This window comes from Miniopterus schreibersii (assembly GCF_964146895.1).
Source record: "Miniopterus schreibersii genome assembly, chromosome: 3".
Classification (NCBI taxonomy): Eukaryota; Metazoa; Chordata; class Mammalia; order Chiroptera; family Miniopteridae; genus Miniopterus; species Miniopterus schreibersii.
In genome coordinates, this window is record NC_138103.1 from 42234259 (window position 1) to 42255718 (window position 21460).

The following is a 21460-nucleotide window of genomic DNA, read 5'->3' on the forward strand; positions in this document are numbered from 1 at the left end:
AATTAACTGACAAAGGCTGGGGAAGGAGCCAGTAGCTAGATACAAAGATATGCATTAGCTACTTGAATGTTTATTAAGCAGAAATAAAGAAGAAAATGAAATGAAGAATGGTAGAACAGAGTCACAGAAAAAGAATCTAGGCCATTTTTACTATATATTACAAAGGGTCTGGCCCAGCTGAACTAAAGGATCTTGTACATATCAGCTTGGAAAAGCTGAAGATTCTATAGTTAGCAGACTGGGGTTAAAAATTCTCAATACATAGTTAGAATCATACTGCCTAGGAAACGGTATGTGTGAATAAGAGGTGATTGGCTCATGTACTATGTTATTTCTCTGACCAGTGAATACTATTGTGAAATTAGAGGTGGGTTTTCCCTGAGCAATAGCTCGAGGGCAATTTGTTGAAGTAATTATTCCAGGAAAAGCCAGGAGGAAAAAAATCATATTTAAAATTCTTGTACAAAATTTCTACTAGTTGTAGATATTTGTGAAGTTCAAGAGACTGGCTTATAATGTAGTCAGTAAGTATTTTTAGAAGATTTAAAAATGTTAGATTAAATTGAGTGCTTAGAATCTGTTGATTCTGCAGAGCAGAAAGAGCTAATTGACTGATATATCCTGGAAAAGCATTTAGGGAGTTCGGGGGAGACCCCTCAATGTAGGAGGTAAAAATAGAAAACAGTCGTGCTGTTGTTCTCCCTGGTTATCACTGTTATGAAAAAACACCACCTGCTTATGTTATTAAAATAGAGTAATTTCGCCTCATATTCACAGGCTCATCGCTGGGCAGCGGAAGGACACCTCTGGGCCCACTGTCACACTGATTCTTAGCCTTTGTTCCAAACCCTGGTTTCGGGCCCCGAGGTGTAAGGTCTCTGAGGAAGAAGCGTTGCTGTCAGCTTTATATTGGAATTTACTCCACAGGCGACCCCTGCGGGAAGTGTTATCCCTTGAAGGAAACCGAGAGACTTCGTAAAGTCGCTCAAGGGATAAGGGAAAAGTGCTTTGCCTGCGTTGTTTGGTATAATCTTCATATAACAGAAATTTTACAAGTAGTCTTATCGGATTTCTTCCTTCCTGTTCTTTATTTTAACTGTTACTAGTTTGTGTCTAACTTGTCTTTAGTGCTGTTGCGTCTGCTTTTTTCTTCCATGGACAACATAAAATCATTCTTCCAAATTGCATTGCCTAATCTTAAATATGGGTAATCTTCGGAGCAATCAGTGAATTCATTTCTTTTTTATTTTTCTTTTATTATTATTTTTTTAATTTTTATTTTTTTAAAATTTATCTTTATTGTTGAAAGTATTACAGGTGTCCTGTTTTCCCCCCCCAATTCATTTCTTTTTTTAAAATCAAGATATAATTCACATAACATACAATTTGCCATTTGAAAGCGCATCATTCAATGATTTTTAATATACTCACTATGTTGTGCCACCATCACCGCCGTCGCATTTCAGAACATTTCCATCACCCCCCAAAAGAAACTCCATGCCCGTTGGAAGGTACTTTTCGGTTCTCTTGGGTGTACACCTAGAGTGGATGTGCTGGGTCATGTGGTCATGTGGTGATTCTCTGCTTACCTTCTTGAGAACCACCAGCGTGTTTTGCGGTGAATTCCTTTTGTTAGCCACTCACCCTTGTGTCCTTGCTTGCTCAGTGCGCCTGCAGAGGCTCGTCCTTCTCTGGCCGGTGTGTCAGTTGTAATGTTCTCTGAGAGATGTGAGGGGAAGTGATATGTCTGACCTCTGAGATGAGGTGCTACTTGAAGTAGCATGCAAAATAGCTCCTTTTTGTTTTGCTCTACTTGTCTGCAACTTGTCAGGAAATACTTATTTAAAGATCCTCACTGAGCCCGGCAGGGCATGCTCAGCAGTTGATCATCGACCTAGGATCCAGGCGATCGGGGTTCGATTCCTGGTCAGGGCACATGCCCGGGTTGCGGGCTCGATCCCCAGTCCGGGGGTGTGCAGGAGGCAGCCAATCAATGACTCTCTCATCATTGATGTTTTTATCTGTCTCTCCCTCTCCCTTCCTCTCTCTGAAATCAGTAAAGATATATTTTTAAAAAATTTAAAAAGTAAAGATCCTCATAGTCCCAGAGTTGTGGAATGCAGATTCATTTGTGGTTTCTGCGTATATTCTGCCTTCACCTTGATAAATGGCCACATTCTTGTATTTATCTTTTTGATGATGATAATGATGATGATGATGATGACATCACAACTTGTTAGGTGCATTTCTAGTGCAAAGTACCATGCTAACAGGTTTACATGTTATTTAATTTAATCCTCACAATACACTTCTGAAATGTATATTTTAAATCCCTTTTCACTTGTCCCAGACCAAGGTTTAAATCAGTGAAGAAATTCCATATTGCTGGAGATTGGCAGGACAGTGAAAGGTGCTGCTATGCTGGGGCCTCCCATTCCTTGGAGAGGTAAACATGTGTCTGCTCAAATGTGGTTCTACTGGACAAACCTGGTATTCGAAAACCAAGACCATGCCTATATCAAATAAAAGGGAAAAAAGAAGGTCTTAGACAAAACCACCACGTAGTTTCAAATTCTATACCTAAAATAATATATGAGGGGGAAATGACCACAAAAGCAGCATGGAATCACCTTCTAAATTATTTAATATTTAAGTGTAATATTTGTTATAATTTGCATTAGGAAGATTATTTATTTTTTTAACTTTAATATGACATTTTAATATTTTCCCTTACACATATGCATCATAAATCTAGAGAAATGTACACTAATGATTATCACCTTTTAGATCCCCAAGATAAAAAGGTTTTCCTCTGCCAGATTCATTATGGTTGTAGCTTTTCAATTGTGGAAACTGTTTTTGTGCCTCAGTGGATTTTCTTGCTGCATTTGGTGCTGAGGGAAATCACTGATTGCTTAGGCAACAATGGTATAAGCTGTAACAGCATTTCCTTAAGTGAAACCTTGGCCACTGGTAGCACAGTAACACACACTCTACTTTATAAAATATTGTAGGTTTACCAAAAATGCTTATAGATTTTAATACTATTATAGGAGCTTTAGAATGGTATATCTTATGCAAGAACATGAAAAGGCAAGTCACAAGGTAAGTCCCCTATTAAAAATATTTCAGTTATTTACCATCATTTGCTTTTATGAAATAACACTGCAATAAAACTTTATACATAGGGCTTTTGGCCTATGTGGGAATATGTCAGTAGGGTATTTTTCAATGAATGGAATTGCTAGGTCAGGGGTATGTGTGTTTTTAATTTTGTAGATATTGACAAATTTTCTCCATAGAGATTATGGCAATTTATACTTATACTAACCATGTATGGGAGTGGTTGTTATCCCACACTCTCACCAAAAGTGTTATCAAAAATTCGATCTTTGTCAACTATAATGGATGAAAAACCAAGATACTATTTTTTCCTATCGTTTTGGAAAATATTTTTAAATAACAGAATACCCAGTGTTGGTATAGGTGTGGGGAAAAAGAAAACTCATACATATTGAACCAAATCTATAACTGTTAAATATTCAGGTGACGCTTATTAAGTGCCTGCTATGTGTGAGCCTCTCGTCTACATGTTGGGGAAGAGACAGAGACCAATTAAGTATCCTTGTCCTCACAATCTGATATACAAATTGTCATGAATATCGGAATGGGGTAGGAACGAACAAGCAGGCCATGATTCTTGTTTTGCTTTAAAACTGCCGAATCTCAATTGGTAAGAATTATCCTAATGATTTAGATTTGACAGTGTTAATGGATTCTGGATGGTAAATTTTCATTGTCTCTAAGAACGGTCCTTTTCTTGCTAAACTTAACTTTAGAAGGTTTGGAAATGACCATCAGAGCACAGTTCTAGATATGTCTTTTCTGGTTAGCCACGTTCCCGACAAGTACAAATACATGTTTTTGATTCTCAGATGCAGAAGAGAAGGGTAACCACAGGACCATGCAGTGGGCATCTCAATCCCTGTTTTGCTCTGGGGCCTTCCTGGGCTTCCGTTTCAGCCTGAAGCCATCACAGGACCCTAACTGATCCAGGTCCCGAACTCCTTAATATTTCCTAACAGTGAGCTTCAGACTTTTGTTTATCCTGTGAAAACTTTCATTCGAATAAAGTCTTAATCTGTAGCCTAATATGTAAAAAAAGACAAGCAGGGTGGGGATGCTGTGACCTGCCCTGAAACCCAGCACACTTTTATCTTCTGTCTCCTGTTCCCTTGCTCCCTTCAGTCCTGAGGAACAGTTTGAAAGCCATGGCCCCTAAGAGAACCCCCCAAACAGCCGATATTCATGATATAAACCACCTCATGGTTTGCCAAAAGTAGTGACTGTCAAACTTTTGCTTTCATTGGCATCCCCTAGAGGATTTGGTGAAACACCCCGCAAGCAGCTAATTCTGTAGGTCTGTCTGGGCGAGGGCCCGGCAATTCCCATTCCTAACCACTTTCCAGTCGCTGATGCTGCTGGTCTGGGGACCACAGGCCTGTGCGTGACTAGGAGCATGTGTCTCATATTCAGCGGGCCAGGGAGGAGCAAACCGTGGTCAGATTAAGGACGTAGGTTAAGGAGAATCAGACAGGTTTCTTCTAAACTTTATAGTGTTAATGATACAGTACATTTTTTTATCTCTAAGAGAAAGATCTAGTATTTGACCGCAGACTACTCTTTCCCTTCCTTTTTTTCTTTTGAAAATAGAATAAACATGGAAAATAGTATACTGTGTGCAGGGTATATATCTTTCCGATGGACTTGAGGTTGTTTGTTAGGGTTATATGAGGAGTTTGTATTAATATGTCTTCATTTGTTTTCCTGTGCTCCCGTCTTTACCTGGCCTCTGGAGCTGGAAGGAGCACTGACCGGAGAGTTAAGAGACGTAAGCTCTTAGTCCTAGCTCTGCTGCAAACTAGACACTAGTTTAGTAATCTATAAACTGAGGAGGTTTGACCGGTTGAAGGCGGAGATTGCAGCTCTGAAGTTCTTTAGCCTGCAGGAGATGTTTAGTCAAGTGAATAACTGAATGATGTGGAGTGTATCGAACACATGGGCCTTACTGAAGGGGAGGCACTGGGCTCACCACATTCTCAGTCACTGTCCTGAATTAAAGTGGCCCCAGTTTTTGCAGAGGAGACTCTAGAGACCGAGAGGGGTTCAGTAACAGACTCACACATGTAGAAAATAGCAAAGGTAGGCCCGGCTGGGCGTGGCTCAGCGGTTGAGTGTCAACCTGGGATCCAGGCGATCGGGGTTCGATTCCCGGTCAGGGCACATGCCCGGGTTGTGGGCTCGATCAATGACTCTCTCATCATTGATGTTTCTATCTGTCTCTCTCTCCCCCTCCTTTCCTCTCTCTGAAATCAATACAGATATTTAAAAAAAAAAAAAAAGTAAAGGTAGAACTTCAACTTATCTCTCAATCTAAAGAATGCTTTCCACTTTGCCTACTGCCATAATACACTTACCACTCAATTTCTCCTTAAAATGTTTTATTTTTAAGTGTTTCCTCTGGGTCCTTTGAGATCAGGTAGATTTGGGACTAAATCTGAGTTCAGCTGCTTTACAGCTAACAAGTTACTCAACCTGCCTGATCTTTAGTCTCCTCAACTTCAAAAAGAGGGTGATAATATCCTCTTTGCATGTTTATCATGAGGATTATGTCAAGTGCTGAGCACAAAGTATGTGCTCAATAAATAATAATTATATTAACTTATTCTGGAGTTATAATCACCATAGATACAATTTTGTATTCTGCCTTTCACTCTTGAACAGTTTATTATAAGCATTTCTTATGTTGTCCAGGCTCTCCATACTTATATTTAGAGGCTGCATCTGTCTTCACTAAGTGGATAAATAGTATTTACTCACCTGTTCTGCTATGATTGATATTTAGGTCCTATTGCTTATTTTATTATAGTGGAATGGACATAGATTTTAAGAGCCAGACATGTCTGAGTTAAAATTTCTAATTCTACCTCTGTTTGGTTTTGGATTAGTAATTTTCTGATACTAATGCTTTGCAGCATTGTTCTGAGGATTAAATAAGACAAGCAACAGCTATAAAACTTATAACACTTTGCCAGGCACATCATACATTGTCAAGACATGCTGGGTCTTTCCCAGCATGTGAAAGGCTCAAGATCTGGAACCTTTGCGGCAGGCCTAATGATGGCATTGGCTCCCATGTGTGGAAGCTCTTCTTGTGGGTCAATGCAAACCTCACTGAGATTCTCTGCATGCAGATGCAGCCCTTTGGCTTGAACCTGCTGGTCGCATAGCTTTGACACTCAACTCTCCATGCATGGCAGCAATCTTAAAAGTTATCTTTAGTTCTTAATTTATTTCTTACTTGCTTTTCTATGAGTAAAAATTATATTTCTTTTTTTTTAATTCAAAACCCCTAAGTATTATTTTTTATTTTATTAACTGTTCATTTTTAAATAATTTCAGACTTATAGAAAAGTGGCAGGGTGGCACAAAGAGCTCCCCTATAACCCACCTTCCCCAAATGTTTACATCTTACTGAACCATAGTACAGTGGACAACACAGAAAATCAACACTGCACAATACCGTCAACTAAACTATAGGCCTTCTTCAAATTTCACCAAGTGTTCCAATAATGTCCATTTTCTGGTCTAGGATCCAAACCATAATCTCACACTGCATTTAGTTGTCATATCTTTTTAAAATTTATTTATTATTTTTATATTTTTATTGATTTCAGTTCAACTTTAATTCATATCAGAACTTTATGAATGTGATTCTATTTTTTTTTTTACTTTTTTCAATTACAGTTGACATTCGATATTATTTTATATTATTTTCAGGTATACAGCATAGTGGTTAGACATGTAGGTAGTTCACAAAATGATCCCCCAATAAAGTAAAAAATTAGTTTTTAAAACTTATTCTGAATGAATAGCCAGCTATATTTTTAGACTGGCTTAAAAAAAATGTGGTTTAATTATGCTTTCACTAGTGGGTCCAGATGTAGACTACAGATGAGATTGTAGAGAATTATTTTTACTGCTGGTTCAGAGGAGAGGGCAGAGGACCACGACAGAGTTTCAGCTTGAAGAGAATCTGCATTTCATTTACAGAGGCAAGAGTTTATTATGTCACAACAGAATGTGTCTGATCTGGATAATTTTAGAAATTCTCTGATGGGACTAGGATTGTTATTTCACAGTATAAGTGAATTTGAGACTGCCTTGATTTTTTTATTAAAATCAGATATCCACATGCAAGACGATCTTAAGGTAGCAACTCCTTTCCTTCAGCTGGAAGGAAATGAAACAGCGTACAGCTGGATTCTAAGATGTAAATTGCAGGGGAGAAGATGTGTCTGTAATTAACTTAGAAAGTACTGTTTGTGTTTAACTTTACCATGATTTTTCAAGATGAACAAATTGCACATTAGATAGGGCAGGCAAGGGGTAAGGCTTTTGAAAAGTGTAAATTTATTTCCTGGTTGTAATTTCTAAGATGAAGCTCTGAATTTTTAATTTATACATTGATTTGGAGTAATTAGCCCTCGAATTGTCTAGGTTTTGAGGCATAATTATTTAGAGGAAGATGGACCATGGAGAGCATCTTGATTTTCTGAATCATCAAGGAAAAAATTATGCCCTTTACAGAAAATCATACACTGATTTTCCCTTCCCCTGCCCTTCCTGCACCATCAACTTTGGTGTTCATTAATCGTGATCTCATTACATTTTTAAAAAAATCATGTAGACATAGTCTAGATACTTGAAATATTATTGGCAAACTTTTGGTTTCTCAAAAACCACAACATATTTTGTATGACTCTTTTCCCCCCAAATCACCTTGCCTGGTAGATTTTGAGCACTTTTTTATTTTTATAAGGTTTGGAGAATGAAAAGAATTGAAATTCTACTTAACTACCAAGTAATTCAATCCTATTTGAATATCATATACTGATATCCATTTATGTAAGTCCCCTACAGAAGATCAGAACATTAACGAGTTTTGGACAATTGAAGTGAACTATTGTCAAGGCCAAGTGTGAATTGCAAGCTACTAAAAATTCTTGATAGGAGAATAACTTTGAGCTGATACGCTGTAAGGAGGCATCTGGTTTTCCTCTTGGCAGAGCTCCAGATGCCAAAGCTAAGCTCCTTGGCTAACTTTTCCCTAGCACTGCTCTTTAGATGCCAGGATTCTGACTACCACTTGAGATCTGGTATGTAGCTTTTTTTTAAAAAAAAGTATCTATATTGTTAAAAGTATTACAGATATCCCTTCCCCCTCCCCTTTGATCCCCTCCACCTTATACTTGCCCATGAATCAAAATTCACAATGTGCCAAAAAGGATAGATGAAAGAGTAAGTTTCTGCCCATCCCTGTCCTCCAGAGGCAGTCCCTGGTAACAGTTCCTTAGATATCCTTCCAGGGATTATCTGTGTATGTCAAGTACGTATGGACACATATTCTACTTCTATACATATAGTCATATAAATATATACTGATCTGCACCTGCCTCTTTTCAAGTTGACCCATTTTGGAGATTGTGACACCATTATATATTGCCTCACTCTTTTTAAAGGCTGTTTGGTATCTGTTGCATTGTATTGATAAACCGTAATTTATTTATCAGACCCCACTGGTGGATATTTAAATGATTTCTAATCTTTTGCTAATACAAACAGTACTGCATTGAATAACTCCATATAGTCATTGTTTTGCATACAGTAGCATATTTATAGGATACATTTCTAGAAATAGAATTGCTGGGTCAAATGGTTTGTACAATTTTTATTTTGACAAATACTGCCAAACTGCAGGAGATGGTATACAAGTCATACTCCCACCAGCAGGGTTTGAGAGTGCCATGTGCTTTTAAATCCTAAACCTGCCCTTTGTCGCCTAAGGCTGTATTTTCCTGGACTTGGCCAGAGTTCAGAGCCTCTGGGCTCACTTGTGTTACATTGGTAACTTTCTTTCTGTGATCAGGACTCAGTTTCCAACACTCTGGGACACTGTATTCCTTTCCAACCATTTGAGAGCCTTACTTACAGCCTCGGTAGGCTTATTTCTATATGTGTTTCTGCATAGCCAAGGGCATTAAAGGAGGTGCTTAGAGAGGTTAGTTTATTTTCCTTGATTTGAAAGACAACATAGGAGGGAGCCTTCCCACCCTTAAATAAAGAAACAAACTGAAGTTTTGACCTTTAAAGCTAAATGTTGGAGGTGTCATATAGTTATCACTTCACCACTGAGCCACTCTCTGCTAAGCGCCATCACACTGTCCCTGTGGGGTCTGGCTCCCTGCCAGCTCTCCCTCTGAGGCCTGCAGCCCTCTCCCTCTGCTTCCGTCCCTCCTCCTGTCCCTCACCTTCATTTCCTCTCCGCCTACTTATCCAAACAGCCTTTTACGACTCCTGCTGGAACTTTACCACCTCTCCCTAAGCCACTATCATAACACGACAGGTCCAGGCACAAACCAGAGCTCCCTTTGATTTTTCTACTTATAGATCTTTATCCCTGGGCTTCCTGTTTTATAATCTGGGCTGTAGTTTATATTCCAAACTTCTAAAATGGTAAGAGCCTTTTTTGTTCAATTATGCAAAGCACCTAACTCACAATGCTCACTTAAATATACAATATTGTGTTTAGTGGAGGGATTTTTTTAAAGGATTTAGCTTTAACTTTATTTTCACTTGAATATATTTATATTTAACATGTTTATATATAAATATATTTAAAACTATGATGGCATTTCTGTGGGTTATTTCCACAATTCAGCATTCACTAATACTGAACATGGACTTATATGTTATTTTAGTGTATACTTGCTTTCCTTAGAATGATATGTCCAGGCAAATAAAGATGGTGAGCTACCAAGGACACTGGGATGTTGCTGTTCGGTACATTCGTCCCATGCTGGTAAGGAATTGCTGTAGTCACTGTCATGCCATCTAGAACAGTGTTCCTCAAAAAGTGGCCCACGGACTAGTGCTTTTCTTACCTGACTACAGCAAAATAAGGACAGGAATTGAAATAAGTGTTCAGAAACTTTTATAGCAATTTGACAGAGTTGAACCTCATTTTTAAAATTGAGCTTATATTTGTTCTATGTCCTTTTACAATCTTTTTTTTCCCCCTGAAAACTCATTTTATTCAACAAACTATCAATTTACCACAGATTAGATTCTCTAAAGTAATGTAGAAAATTTCTCAAATTTTGGTGACTCTCTGGCTTGTAAGGCAGATGCATTGCTCTAAAAATGTTGCCTTAGCTTGTTTTCGTAGCACCACACGTTTGATATCCCCATGTAACACTTGAGGAAATGAGACACAATGACAAAGTTTCTTGCCTCAGGCTGCTGCACATACTGAGATTAAATCTTTCCCTTCTCATTTCTGTGATCAGACTATAGGCCTCATCTGCTTTTCATATGATATTTTCATTAGAATCTGAGAGACTGACTAGAATAGAGAGAAAATTATTTGTGAAGAGAACATTGTATCTTTCTACCCTTCAAAGAAAAGTGTAAGTAGCATTTCCTCCCATATTATTTTTCCTTTAGTGCCATGTTCTAAAACCACAGCACTTTGGAAGATATTTAGAAGAATTTTACACAATGACTTTGCACTTAGGAAAAATTCTCTGTGTGCTGAATGTTTTTAAATGCTGGTGGAGAGTACAAAAATAATAAAATTGGGGGAAATTCTCAAGCATCACAGCATCGGCCTCAGAGAGAGGTTTGAGTTTCTGTTCAGACCAAAGGAAGACCCAAGGAACCAGAATAAATATTGAAAACATCTCTTATTTTGGGCAGAATGGATGGAGGTTAAGGTCAGACATACAAATCCAAATGACTTATGAAGCAAGAGGAACTGAGAGGGGTGTTAGATGAGAGAGAGAATGAAACCAAGGGTCAGGATTGAAAAGATGGAGGTAGATGGGAGGCTTCCAGGGCGGCTGGGCCTGGAAGCTCCTGGGGGCAGACTCCGTGGGCGGCCACTTCCACTTGCAGGGCCAGGGATCAAGTACACATGTGGAGCCTAGCATAAAAAATGTGTTATCCGTGGTTATTCAGTTGAAGAACACTTGATGAAAATGTTTACTTCACCTTCTATTACCACCTTTAGCTACTCTTCTTCTACAATGGAGAAAATACATATAATTACAAATTTATCATTCACAGTAGGTTGTGAGTCTTTTATATGTTAACTACATGGTGTCATATAAATCTTTTTGCCTTGATCTGAAATTTGGGATGCACCTGTCTTTTTATAATAGTGGCGTTTTGTGTATGCTGTATTTTCCCATAAAAGTATTACCTAAAATGATCTGAAAGGTTAACTGTTCTCTAAATTTTGTTAAAATGCACTTAGAAATAAGTTTTTACAAAGTGGCATCCTTCTCAAATTTTTTATTGCCCCAAAGTCATATCTATTAGCATTTTCCAAGTAACCTCTCCTTCTACATCTTTCAGTTGTGACTGCCTTAGACGTGGCTTTTGGATCCGGGGTCAATTGTTTAGCCTTAGTGGGGTTTTGGAGGGACATTTATATATTAATAACAACTTGCCCATTAGTCATACTGACCGTTATTGCTAGTATATTCAATTAGTAAGGATTTACCGAACGCTCACTGCAAGGTTCTATGTCTGTCACTGAGGTTAAGAGAGGTGCCCTTTGTTCATTCATTCAGCCACCAACCTGTTTAAGTACCTGCTATGGATTAAGCATGGTGCCAGGAACATGGGGCAGGTTCCCTCTTATGAGGAACTGATAGACCCTATGTAATGGAGATAATATCTCCTAAATTATTATGAGGATTAAGTAAAATAATATTTCTAAAGCACTTAGCACAGCCCCTGAAATGAATGATTTTTTTCCCCCAGGAATGGCAGAGACTGCTTTTGAGAAGTATTTACAAATCACTGTGAAGCCAGGCTGAATCTTGCTTTATATAGAATGTTAATTTACTAGTTTTAAAGAAAGATAATCCAGGGGGCAAACATTAAAATATTTTCTTCCACTGGGATATCAATAGGAAAAGCCACATTGAGAGATTGCCAAAAGAGTGAAGAGTAAGAATATTAGGAAACAGTCACATGTAAAAGAATTATAAAATAAAAGAGCAAATAAAGAAGATGTAAAAGTAATATTTTACTTGTTTGCAGATGCTTTCTTCTTGAATGTTGGCTTTTAGTCACTCTTGACATTTCACCTGGAGAAGGGGAAGCCACCATGTCAGTGACTAATCTTGGCTATTCATTATTTCAGTGAACTCTCAGGAAGTTCAGGCTAAACATCCGAAAGAATTAATATTACATTAACTCAAATCTAAGAAGACAAAGCTAGTGCTTCCTCCAGGAGACATGCACATCCCTTCACCTGCTCCCTGAAGTCTAATAAATCTTTCAACCAAAATTTTTTCATCTAGCAGGTAGTGTCTTGGACATGAATTTAAATCTGATCAGATTTCCTTGATCAAAAAGTGGGCATTTTTTGTGTGTCCTATGAATGGGGATAAACCCAAAATTAGAAAATCAGCTTCAAAGAAAACCAAGAGATTTATGCCACAATGGCTTTTCTATATTCGGAGGGAAATGCCTCCAGTTTTGTAATTCCTTTATTACCTAGAAGTAATAACTGACATTTGTAACAATTTCCTTGCTTGACTGATTCTATCCCCTGAAGCTTTTTGAGGATATTGTACTCGATTTTATGTTCCCAGTGCTATTCAATAGAACTTTCTGCAATGATGGAACTGTTCTGTATCTGTGCTGTGCAATGCAGTGTGGTGGCCACTACCCATATGCTGCTTTTGAGCATTCAAAATGTGGCCATTGGCCTGAAACTAATATAAGATTGTACATCAACTGTAATTTAAAAATAAAAAATATATATTTTAAAATGTGGCCATTGAGCTAGTGCAACTAAGGAATGACTTTTCAATTGTATTTAATTTTAATTAATTTAAATGTAAACTTAAATAGCTGCCTGTGTGTGTATATTGGGCAGTGAAATTAAAGACTGTAAATATCAATTCACAAGAGTTAAAATAGGTTTCCACATAGACAATATTGAGGGAGTTGATAACTGGAAATTCTGGTTTTGCAAAAGTTTATATCTTAATATTCCATTAGGTATAAGATTTCAAAAAGAATCTTGTAATATAAATTAGATCACTTAAAGCATTCCTTCTTTCCATCTTGACTTTTGTTTTGTCTTTGCCATTTTTTCTGTATTTCTTACAAGTTGATAACATCAACCAAAAGCAATTTTCAAATATAAACATTATGCCAAAAGCTTCATTATTTCTAGTAGTATATTTTATAGGAGAAAAGGAGGTGTGTGTGTGTGTGAGAGAGAGAGACAGAGAGAGAGAGAGAGACAGAGAGAGAGAGACAGAGAGAGAGAGAGAAAGAGAGAGAGAGACAGAGAGAGAGAGAGAGAATGAGAATGAACCTGTAGGCTCAACTTTGAGCCAGTCTCAGGCATTTATTACTTTGGCTGACCTGGTAAGTGCGTTAAAACCATAGTGGGAGAATCCTAGATGATTGCACTTAATTCTTTAGGATGCATGTTATATGGTATTTTGTTTGTTTAGATAATTTTACCACTTAATTTTCTCTTTCCTTCATGGCTTATGTTCCAATCCCCTGTGTTTACAGACTGCAAACTGACCTTTTTTTTTTAAAAAAATTGAATTTTAAAAAGGGGCTGGGTGCATTTATCTATAGCATGTCTCTTTACTTTCCCTTTTTAACTCAAAATTCCATTTTAAATAATGGAAAGTGATGTTTATACCCCTAAAGAAAGTTGTCTGTTGATTAACTAAAAACTATATTTGCCAGTTTGCCTTCTTTATGCATAAAATTTCAATTAACTGGAATATTTTAAATCAGGGGTTTCTGGTTGATCAAAAGAAAATGAAATGATTACTTATACATTCATCATTTATTTACAGCTTCCCCCATTATATGCCAGGTACTGTTCTTGGTATTGGGAATACAGCAATGAACAAAGAGACAAAATTCTCCATCCTCATGGAGCACAAATTCTAGTGGAATCCTTTTTGTTTCCACTTCTGTAGATAAATTTTCTAAAATATCTATTTCTTTTCATCTTACAGGTACATATATTATCACAATCTAGTGTGGTTTGTTGGTTTTGATCACTAAGATTCCTGAATTGCCTGTCTCAAAACCCTCATTCCTTATGACCGTTGGTGTAGAATCGAAATTCTACTCTGAATCACTTGGGAAGCCTGTTTACAAATGCTGGTGCTGCCCCCTCCTTCCCATCCTCATTTAGTTTCTTGACCACGGACTTGAGCATCAGTATATTTTAATCAATGTGTTTTATCACCCAGGTGATTACGATGTGCTGCCAGAGCTGAGTACCACTAGCACAGAAAGTTTAGATTACTGGCTTGAAGGATATGGAGTCCAGCATATATACCAGAAGATATTTTAAAACCTAATGACATGCACCAAGAGGTTGACAGTTTGATTTGGGCATGCAAGAGGCAGCTGATTGATGCTTCTCTCTCATCGATGTTTCTATCTCTCTCTCTCCCTCTCCCTTCCTCTCTCTGAAATCAATAAAGATATATATTTTTTTAAAAAATACATCGCCCAGCCGGGTGTGGTTTAGCGGTTGAGGGTCGACCTAGGATCCAGGCAATGGGGGTTTGATTCCCCATCAGGGCACATGCCCCGGTTGTGGGCTGCGGCCGATCAATGACTCTCTCATCATTGATGTTTCTATCTCTCTCTCTCCCTCTCCCTGAAATCAATAAAGATATATATATATATATATTTAAATACATCAAATTAGACTTGAGATTACCTGAAATATTTGGAAAATATTTCTGAAGAAGATGCTGGTCAAGTGAATTATGAAGCACAGGCTAGAGTCTGAAGAAAAGGAAAAGAAGGATGTCTTTGTAGAGGGGCAAACATGTACAAAGTATGGGCATGGAAGACAACAAAGCTTCTTATGGAAGCTAAAAGAAATTTGGTGGGGCTAGAGCACAGGTTGTCTATGCTAGCGGGAGGATGAAGCTAGAAAGATAGGCCCAAGCCATATTCTGATGGGCTTTGGCTATGAAACAAGGAACATGGGTATGAAGCTAAAAGTCTTGGGGAGAACAAATAAAAATTTAAGAGAAATAAGTAACTTGTTGGCTGCTGGTTGGAAATAGGTAGACCCATTAGGAGACCATTGCAGAAAACCAAATGAAAAGTGATGAAGGTGGTGAGGATGATCAGTATGGGATGAATATGGAAGCTATTTAGACAACAGAGTCTCTAGTTCTTGGTGACTGATTGTGTGGGGTAATAAAGGAGAAAGAAACAGATAATTTCTGGCTTGAGTGAACTGATGGTGTCATTTATGTAGATAAGAGGAGTAAATTCAAGGAATGGTACAAGAAGATGAATTCAATTTAGGACTTTTAGTTCAAGGTGAATTTATGACTCTGAAGCATAGCTATTCAGTAGAAAGTGGGTTGCTTCTTAACTGGAGATGGAGATTTGGGAGTTAACCATTCATAGTGATAGATAAGGCCATAAATTTAAATTGATCACCTATAGAAAGTCTACAAAGTAAAAAGAGATCAAAGGACAGAACTTTGGGTAACATGAATATTTAAGGACAAGGATTTTGAAGGAGTAGTAACAGAGTTTGGGTGAAACCAAAAAACAGGGCTGTTACATAGGGTGAAGGAAGGAGTTTCAGGAAGAGGCCGCAGTCACTGTTGAGTGCTAAAGAGAAGGAAAGTAATGTATCTCTGTCATTTCATCCTGTCCAAGATGTCCACAGAGACATGTGGCCCATGCTGAAAGGCTCTTGATATTTGCTCCTGTCCCAAAAGGACCATGAAGACATTTGGTCCATGAGTCATTACAGAATACAAACACTGAACCTTGTTCAAATTGTATGGACATTGTTTATTCTGTAATTCATGAGGAATCTTGAATTTCACATTGATTTTTGTTCTTCCTCATTATGAAGTTCAGCAAAGTTACTCTGAAGTCGATGAGCAATTGCTCTTGAGTATATATCAACCTGATTATTGACTTTCTAGTCATTCTATCTGTGAATAGTTTCAGTGATACAAATTTGATTCTGTTGGTATTGCCATGAGGTTGGCTGCTGTACTTGAGTGTAGCCACCAAGAACCTGGATGATAATTTGTCCATGGTTCTGCAGTTCATCTTTTCATACTTTAAGGACTTTTTGTCATGGACCAAATGTTTCCGTGGATGTTTTGGACCGGACCAAATCTCAAAGACCTTTTGGCGTGAACCAAATGTCTTGGTGGACGTTTTGAACAGGACCATGTCCACTAATCAATTTTTCACACTTTGAATACTTATGGACTGAAATTAGAGTCTTCTAAATTACATTTTTGTAAGACTCAAATTGAACAGTTAAGGCAAAATGAACTTTTAGACCTTTTTTTATTTCTTTCACAAGCAGCTATTACTGATATAACCACCAGGTACAAAGGTGTCTCTTAGTTGAGAATTGTGAACAGAAACATCTAACCTCTTACTTAAAGTAATGATTGCTTTTGCACAACCCTCATTCCAATGAGGGTTTGGAATTTAGCATCATTGTGGGGAGAATATGTTTTTCTCTGCCTCCGAGCCTGAGAGACCTAAGCCCATCTTTCCCATTATCTATTTCTGATGTTAGCTGTGAATTTCCCTAAGTGATGAATTGCTTCATTGAATTTTCACTTCCTACTCAATTCTTTATAAGTTAAAGGAAGAAGAATAGCCAAGAAACAAAAAGGCTTTTATATACAGAAAGTAAAAGCTGTGCATTCTGAAACCATGCAGTTTTGGGCTAAAAGCATCAGTCTGTAGTCATATTTTAATTTTGCTGCCTGCTGAAGGACGTTCTCTTCAGCATTAAATATGACCTGACTTGTCCAGTTCCTCTGCTATGAACTTGAATCTATTCCTTTCTTGCCTCATGGTGAAATCCTCTGAAGATAAGATATACATATACATATACATATACATATGAATGTGAATAAATATAAGAAGATATTTTATAGAAATTGTAGCAATAGTGAAAGGAAAAAATTATTTAGAAGAGTTTTGTTTATTAAGAAAGAATTTAGAGGAAAAAAATGTTCACCAAAATTTTGTGAAATTAACCAAAAGGTTCACTGTGGTTATCGCTGGGTAGAGGAATTGCATCTAATTTGTATTTTCTTAATTTTACTTGTCTACATTTTCTACAATGAATAAATATATTTTCTGAAATAATATACAAAAGTTTGATTGGTGGTTTTTTTAAGGCAAGTGCCTTTATCATGATGTTATTGCTACTAAAATAGTTCTCCATTATACCGTCTTAGTTTTGGACAACTGCAGCTTAGTATCTCTTTCTCTAAGAAATCTTCCTGGCCTAAATCAGAGAAGCTGTCATGCTGCTCTGCCACTAAGGCTGCAGGGCTGTTGTTTTTATGGTGTCCATTGGTCATTCATACTTACTGAGCATCCATGTGCTGGCTTTTGTGGGAAAATAAAAGATGTTTCTATCTCTCTCTCTCTCTCTCCCTCTCCCTTTTTTCTGAAATCAATAAAGATATATTTAAAAATAAATAATAATGAAAATAAAAATTGTGTATCAGTCAGCTGTTGCTGGGGAATAATCACAACATTTTATTGGCATAAGCAATAAAATTTTATTTCTGATTACACATCTTGGGTTCAGCTGGAGTGACTCTTCTTAGGCTACAGGTCAACAGGTCAGCCAAGTTGGCTCATTTTGGGGCCCAGGCTAGTGGGTTAATAGCTACCATGGTTTGTTCTTCTCATAATGATGGCAGAATCGGAAGGGGACAAATCCAACTATACAAACACATATCTGCTAACATCCCAGGGGTCAAAGCAAGTTAGATGTGAAGTCTGCAGTTAAGGGATGGGGAGGGACACTCCTACCATGAGTGTCCTTGGCCCTGTGCCCAAGATAAGGGTATGAATATATAACACTACCACAGGGGAATGAAAAATTAGGACTAGTAATTTTATCTACTCTACCTACTTCCTTGTGTACATTTATTTATTCATCCACCAATCCACCTGTCTTACACATAAAAAATATAAATATATACCATAGGCATATATGTAATATACATATGTATATAGAGATACACACGTACACAAGATAATATAAAACATGTAGCTATGTGTAAAAATTCTTTATGAATCACAAAAATGGGATAGCATATGGAAGGAAGCAGGGTTATTAGCTAAAGAAGCTAGTGTAGTAGGCCTGGTATATATTGAGAAGGTCTTGGAGAGTGTCATTCATATTGAAAAACAATAAAGAGTAAATATTAAAGCATTCCAGGGATAGGACCAATGGAAATTTGATGCTAAATTAGACACTGAGACTGGAGTGGCAAGGAGTTAGGGTTAAGATGGAGTGAAGGAGGTGATATTAAAAATGTCTACAATTCTGTGAACCTAGGGAACTTGAGGAAATCATAGTAGCATTAACCAGGAGAAGGAATTTGTGAAGGGTGACTGGAAGGCAGGAGCTGGTCTTACTTTGTATATGTAGGTTTCAGGTTATCAGCAAATATCAAATTGGCCATGTTCTCAAGATGATGGGACTGTGGTGGTGCGTTGAGACAGGAGCACTAATGAACTTCGTTAGTGATCATGAACTAGTTTCTAATGTCTCTTCCAGCTCTTAAATTCATAATCCTTTGACCTCTGTTGTGACTTACAGTTGGAAAAATATGAACAAAATGTTTCCCCAAAGAGTTTAGAGATAGAGAAAAAAAATAAGACTTATATGGCAGGTTCCAATAATGTCCTCCAAATATATGTTCTTGGCCAGCAGAGTGTTGTTGTTCTTGTTCCTTTTTAATTATTTTTATTTTTATTTTTTAAATTTGAGAACCTAGAGGCTGGTTATACTTCTTAGTCAAACCACAGACTTCATCAGCCCCTCTTGTCTCAGATGCACTCACTTCACACATTTACATTATGACCTAGTCCTAGAAGATACTTGGGATTTGATCCCTGCTCTGAGTCTTGGGGCTTGCTAATTGCTGATGGGAGTGTGAAAAATATTCAAAGAAAATCAGGGAAAACCAGAGGTAGGCAAGCACTGAGTCATGAAAGTCCAGATTAAATAAAATTTTAGAGAAACGCTAAAATTAGCTGATTGTTCCAGAAAGCTGAAAACCGAGCTTGTTAAAATCTTTGTTCTTTTACAACTTGACTAGATTTAAAACTCTGCCAGGAGTAGAAACAATGTCTTTTCTATGTTCTGAAACTTTATCTTACAGTGAGATTAAAGTGCTACACTCTACGGGTGCTCCATCCATTTCAAAAGGTAGAAAAGCAGGGAAGGGCGTGGAAACAGGAAGAAAAAAGATAACAAAGGATTTAAAGTTGCCTCACTCTTCCAAATAATAATAGAGCTCTTGTCTAGAATAAACCAGGTGAAACAGATCACTTTGCACACATACCACGAGAAGCAATGAGAGGTTAGAAATAGGTTTACTGTGCGTGGGTGGAGTCAAGAAACTTTTTTTTTTTCATTAACCACTTTCTCTAGTTCAAATGTCTCTCCTAAACCACTTTTCTTCTGTTCCACCCCTTCTGTAGGAATGACTTGTTGATGGTCTGTCGCCAACTGAATATGGAAGAGTCTGTGGCTGAGATCATGAACCAACTGGGCGCAGATGAAAATGGGAAGATTTCCTTTCAGGATTTCATAAGATGCCGCATGCAGCTTGTGCGAGAAATTAGGAAGGAGGAAGTGGGCCTTTCTGAGAAGTCAGACAACTCCTGTAGAAAGAAGAAGCTAAGGGACAGAATTGCTTCCTGGCCCACAAGCAGTGACAACAGTTTGGGTAAGTACAGCCAGGTGACAATTTGATAGCACTCCATCGGCCCTGCTTCCGTGGCCTGCGCAAATGAGTGGCTGCCAGCCTGTTGCCGGCTTGTCTCTGGGCTGTCTTCTTGGCCACACTTCCCTGGGTGAGTGCTGGCTATTTCCCCCTGCTCTGGACTATAGCTTCACAGTTCCTAGTTTACTGCTTTTTTAATTTTAGGTCTTCCCTTTTCCAAGCATAGTAATGCATTCAAATAGCTCTTAGAGAGGAAGGGCATGTTGGATGGGAACAGTGGTAACTGCATCAGCAGGCCTCAGAAACTCTTTGGGGACTTCTCCAAAGCCTAGTGCAGTGAGGTTATTAAAAACATTTCTTTTTTATTTAATGTTTAAAATTTTTTCTATGAACGTAGTTTTTCTGTTCATAAGTGTTATTGTTTCCTACTACTGCAAGATAAGCAATTGGAAAGAAACTTCTTAAAAATGTTGATGATTATTGAAGCTGGGTGACGGGAATGTGGAATTTATTGTACATATTTTTGAGCAAACAAATAACATATTTTCTAACATGTTTGCAATTTTTCACAATAAAAAGTTTAAAAGAAAAGAGGCATCCTAAAGGGTAGCCTGAACAAGACAGAGGAAAATATCTGAATTTTCTACCTATACTTGAGGGACTTATTTTTCCTTAAAAATGTCTCCTGAATCTCTCTTTCTATTTACTTCTGTGGCATATAGGATCTAGTGGCAAGAAGCAAACTCCATGTTGATTGTCCATCATCTGTAAATATATACTAATTAGCATGGATAACTATGTAATGCCCCAAACACACGCGCACGCACGCACACACTGAGGAAGTGGGCCTTTCTGAGAAGTCAGACAGTCCACTGCTCCTGGCAGTGGAACAGTTTAGAGCATTATTATTGAGTAATTGAAATAAAAATGCCCTCTTATCCCCTATGCCTTGCTATCTTAATGGGCTCCATTTTAGTTTCAAATCAGATGTCCGATGGAGAGAAGTATAAAAAAATGTACTGTTGTGAGAGAAGCCTAAGAAAAACTGAGATTTAACGGTTAAGTGTCAGAAAGACTTTATTGTCAGCCCTGACATTTAACAGCACATCCCCAGCAGGGAGTCGCGTTGGCAGAAAAAGACCCGTCAAAACATTGCATGCTCAATTTGGAAGAGGGATTTTGAGCACGGCTGGGGTGGCTCAGTGGTTGAGCGTCGATAGATTCTTTTTTCCCAAATGTTTTCCACAGGATGCCAATTTCATGGGATGATCACAAATATTAGATGAAGAAAGAATTCCTTTGTCAAGTACATTTGAAAACTTTGGGTTAAACTAGATTAATCGTTTTCTTTACTGTGAGACATCTCAGATGATTTTATGTGCTAATGTTTCTTGTGAATCTCCAGGAAAAGAATAAAATATAGAGCATTTCCCACATTTAATTGACCATAACTTTTATTTACAAATCTTTCCTTTGGCCTTGAATTCTCTGTTCAAATATACATTGGGGAGAAATTAAGATATCTGAACAACTAGGTCATAAAAGATTTTTATATCTATTTTAAGTCATCA

The 21460-nt window shown here is 37.7% G+C and overlaps 1 protein-coding gene across 1 annotated transcript in view; it reads left to right on the forward strand.

The window, feature by feature from the left end:
• The window catches only part of MCC (MCC regulator of WNT signaling pathway), a 343361-nt gene that overhangs the window by 36999 nt on the left and 284902 nt on the right, over window positions 1-21460 (forward strand). Inside the window, exon 2 of the mRNA XM_081133287.1 lies at window positions 19645-19892. Coding sequence (XP_080989413.1) covers window positions 19645-19892 — 248 coding nt within the window. The remainder of the gene's footprint in view (window positions 1-19644; window positions 19893-21460) is intronic.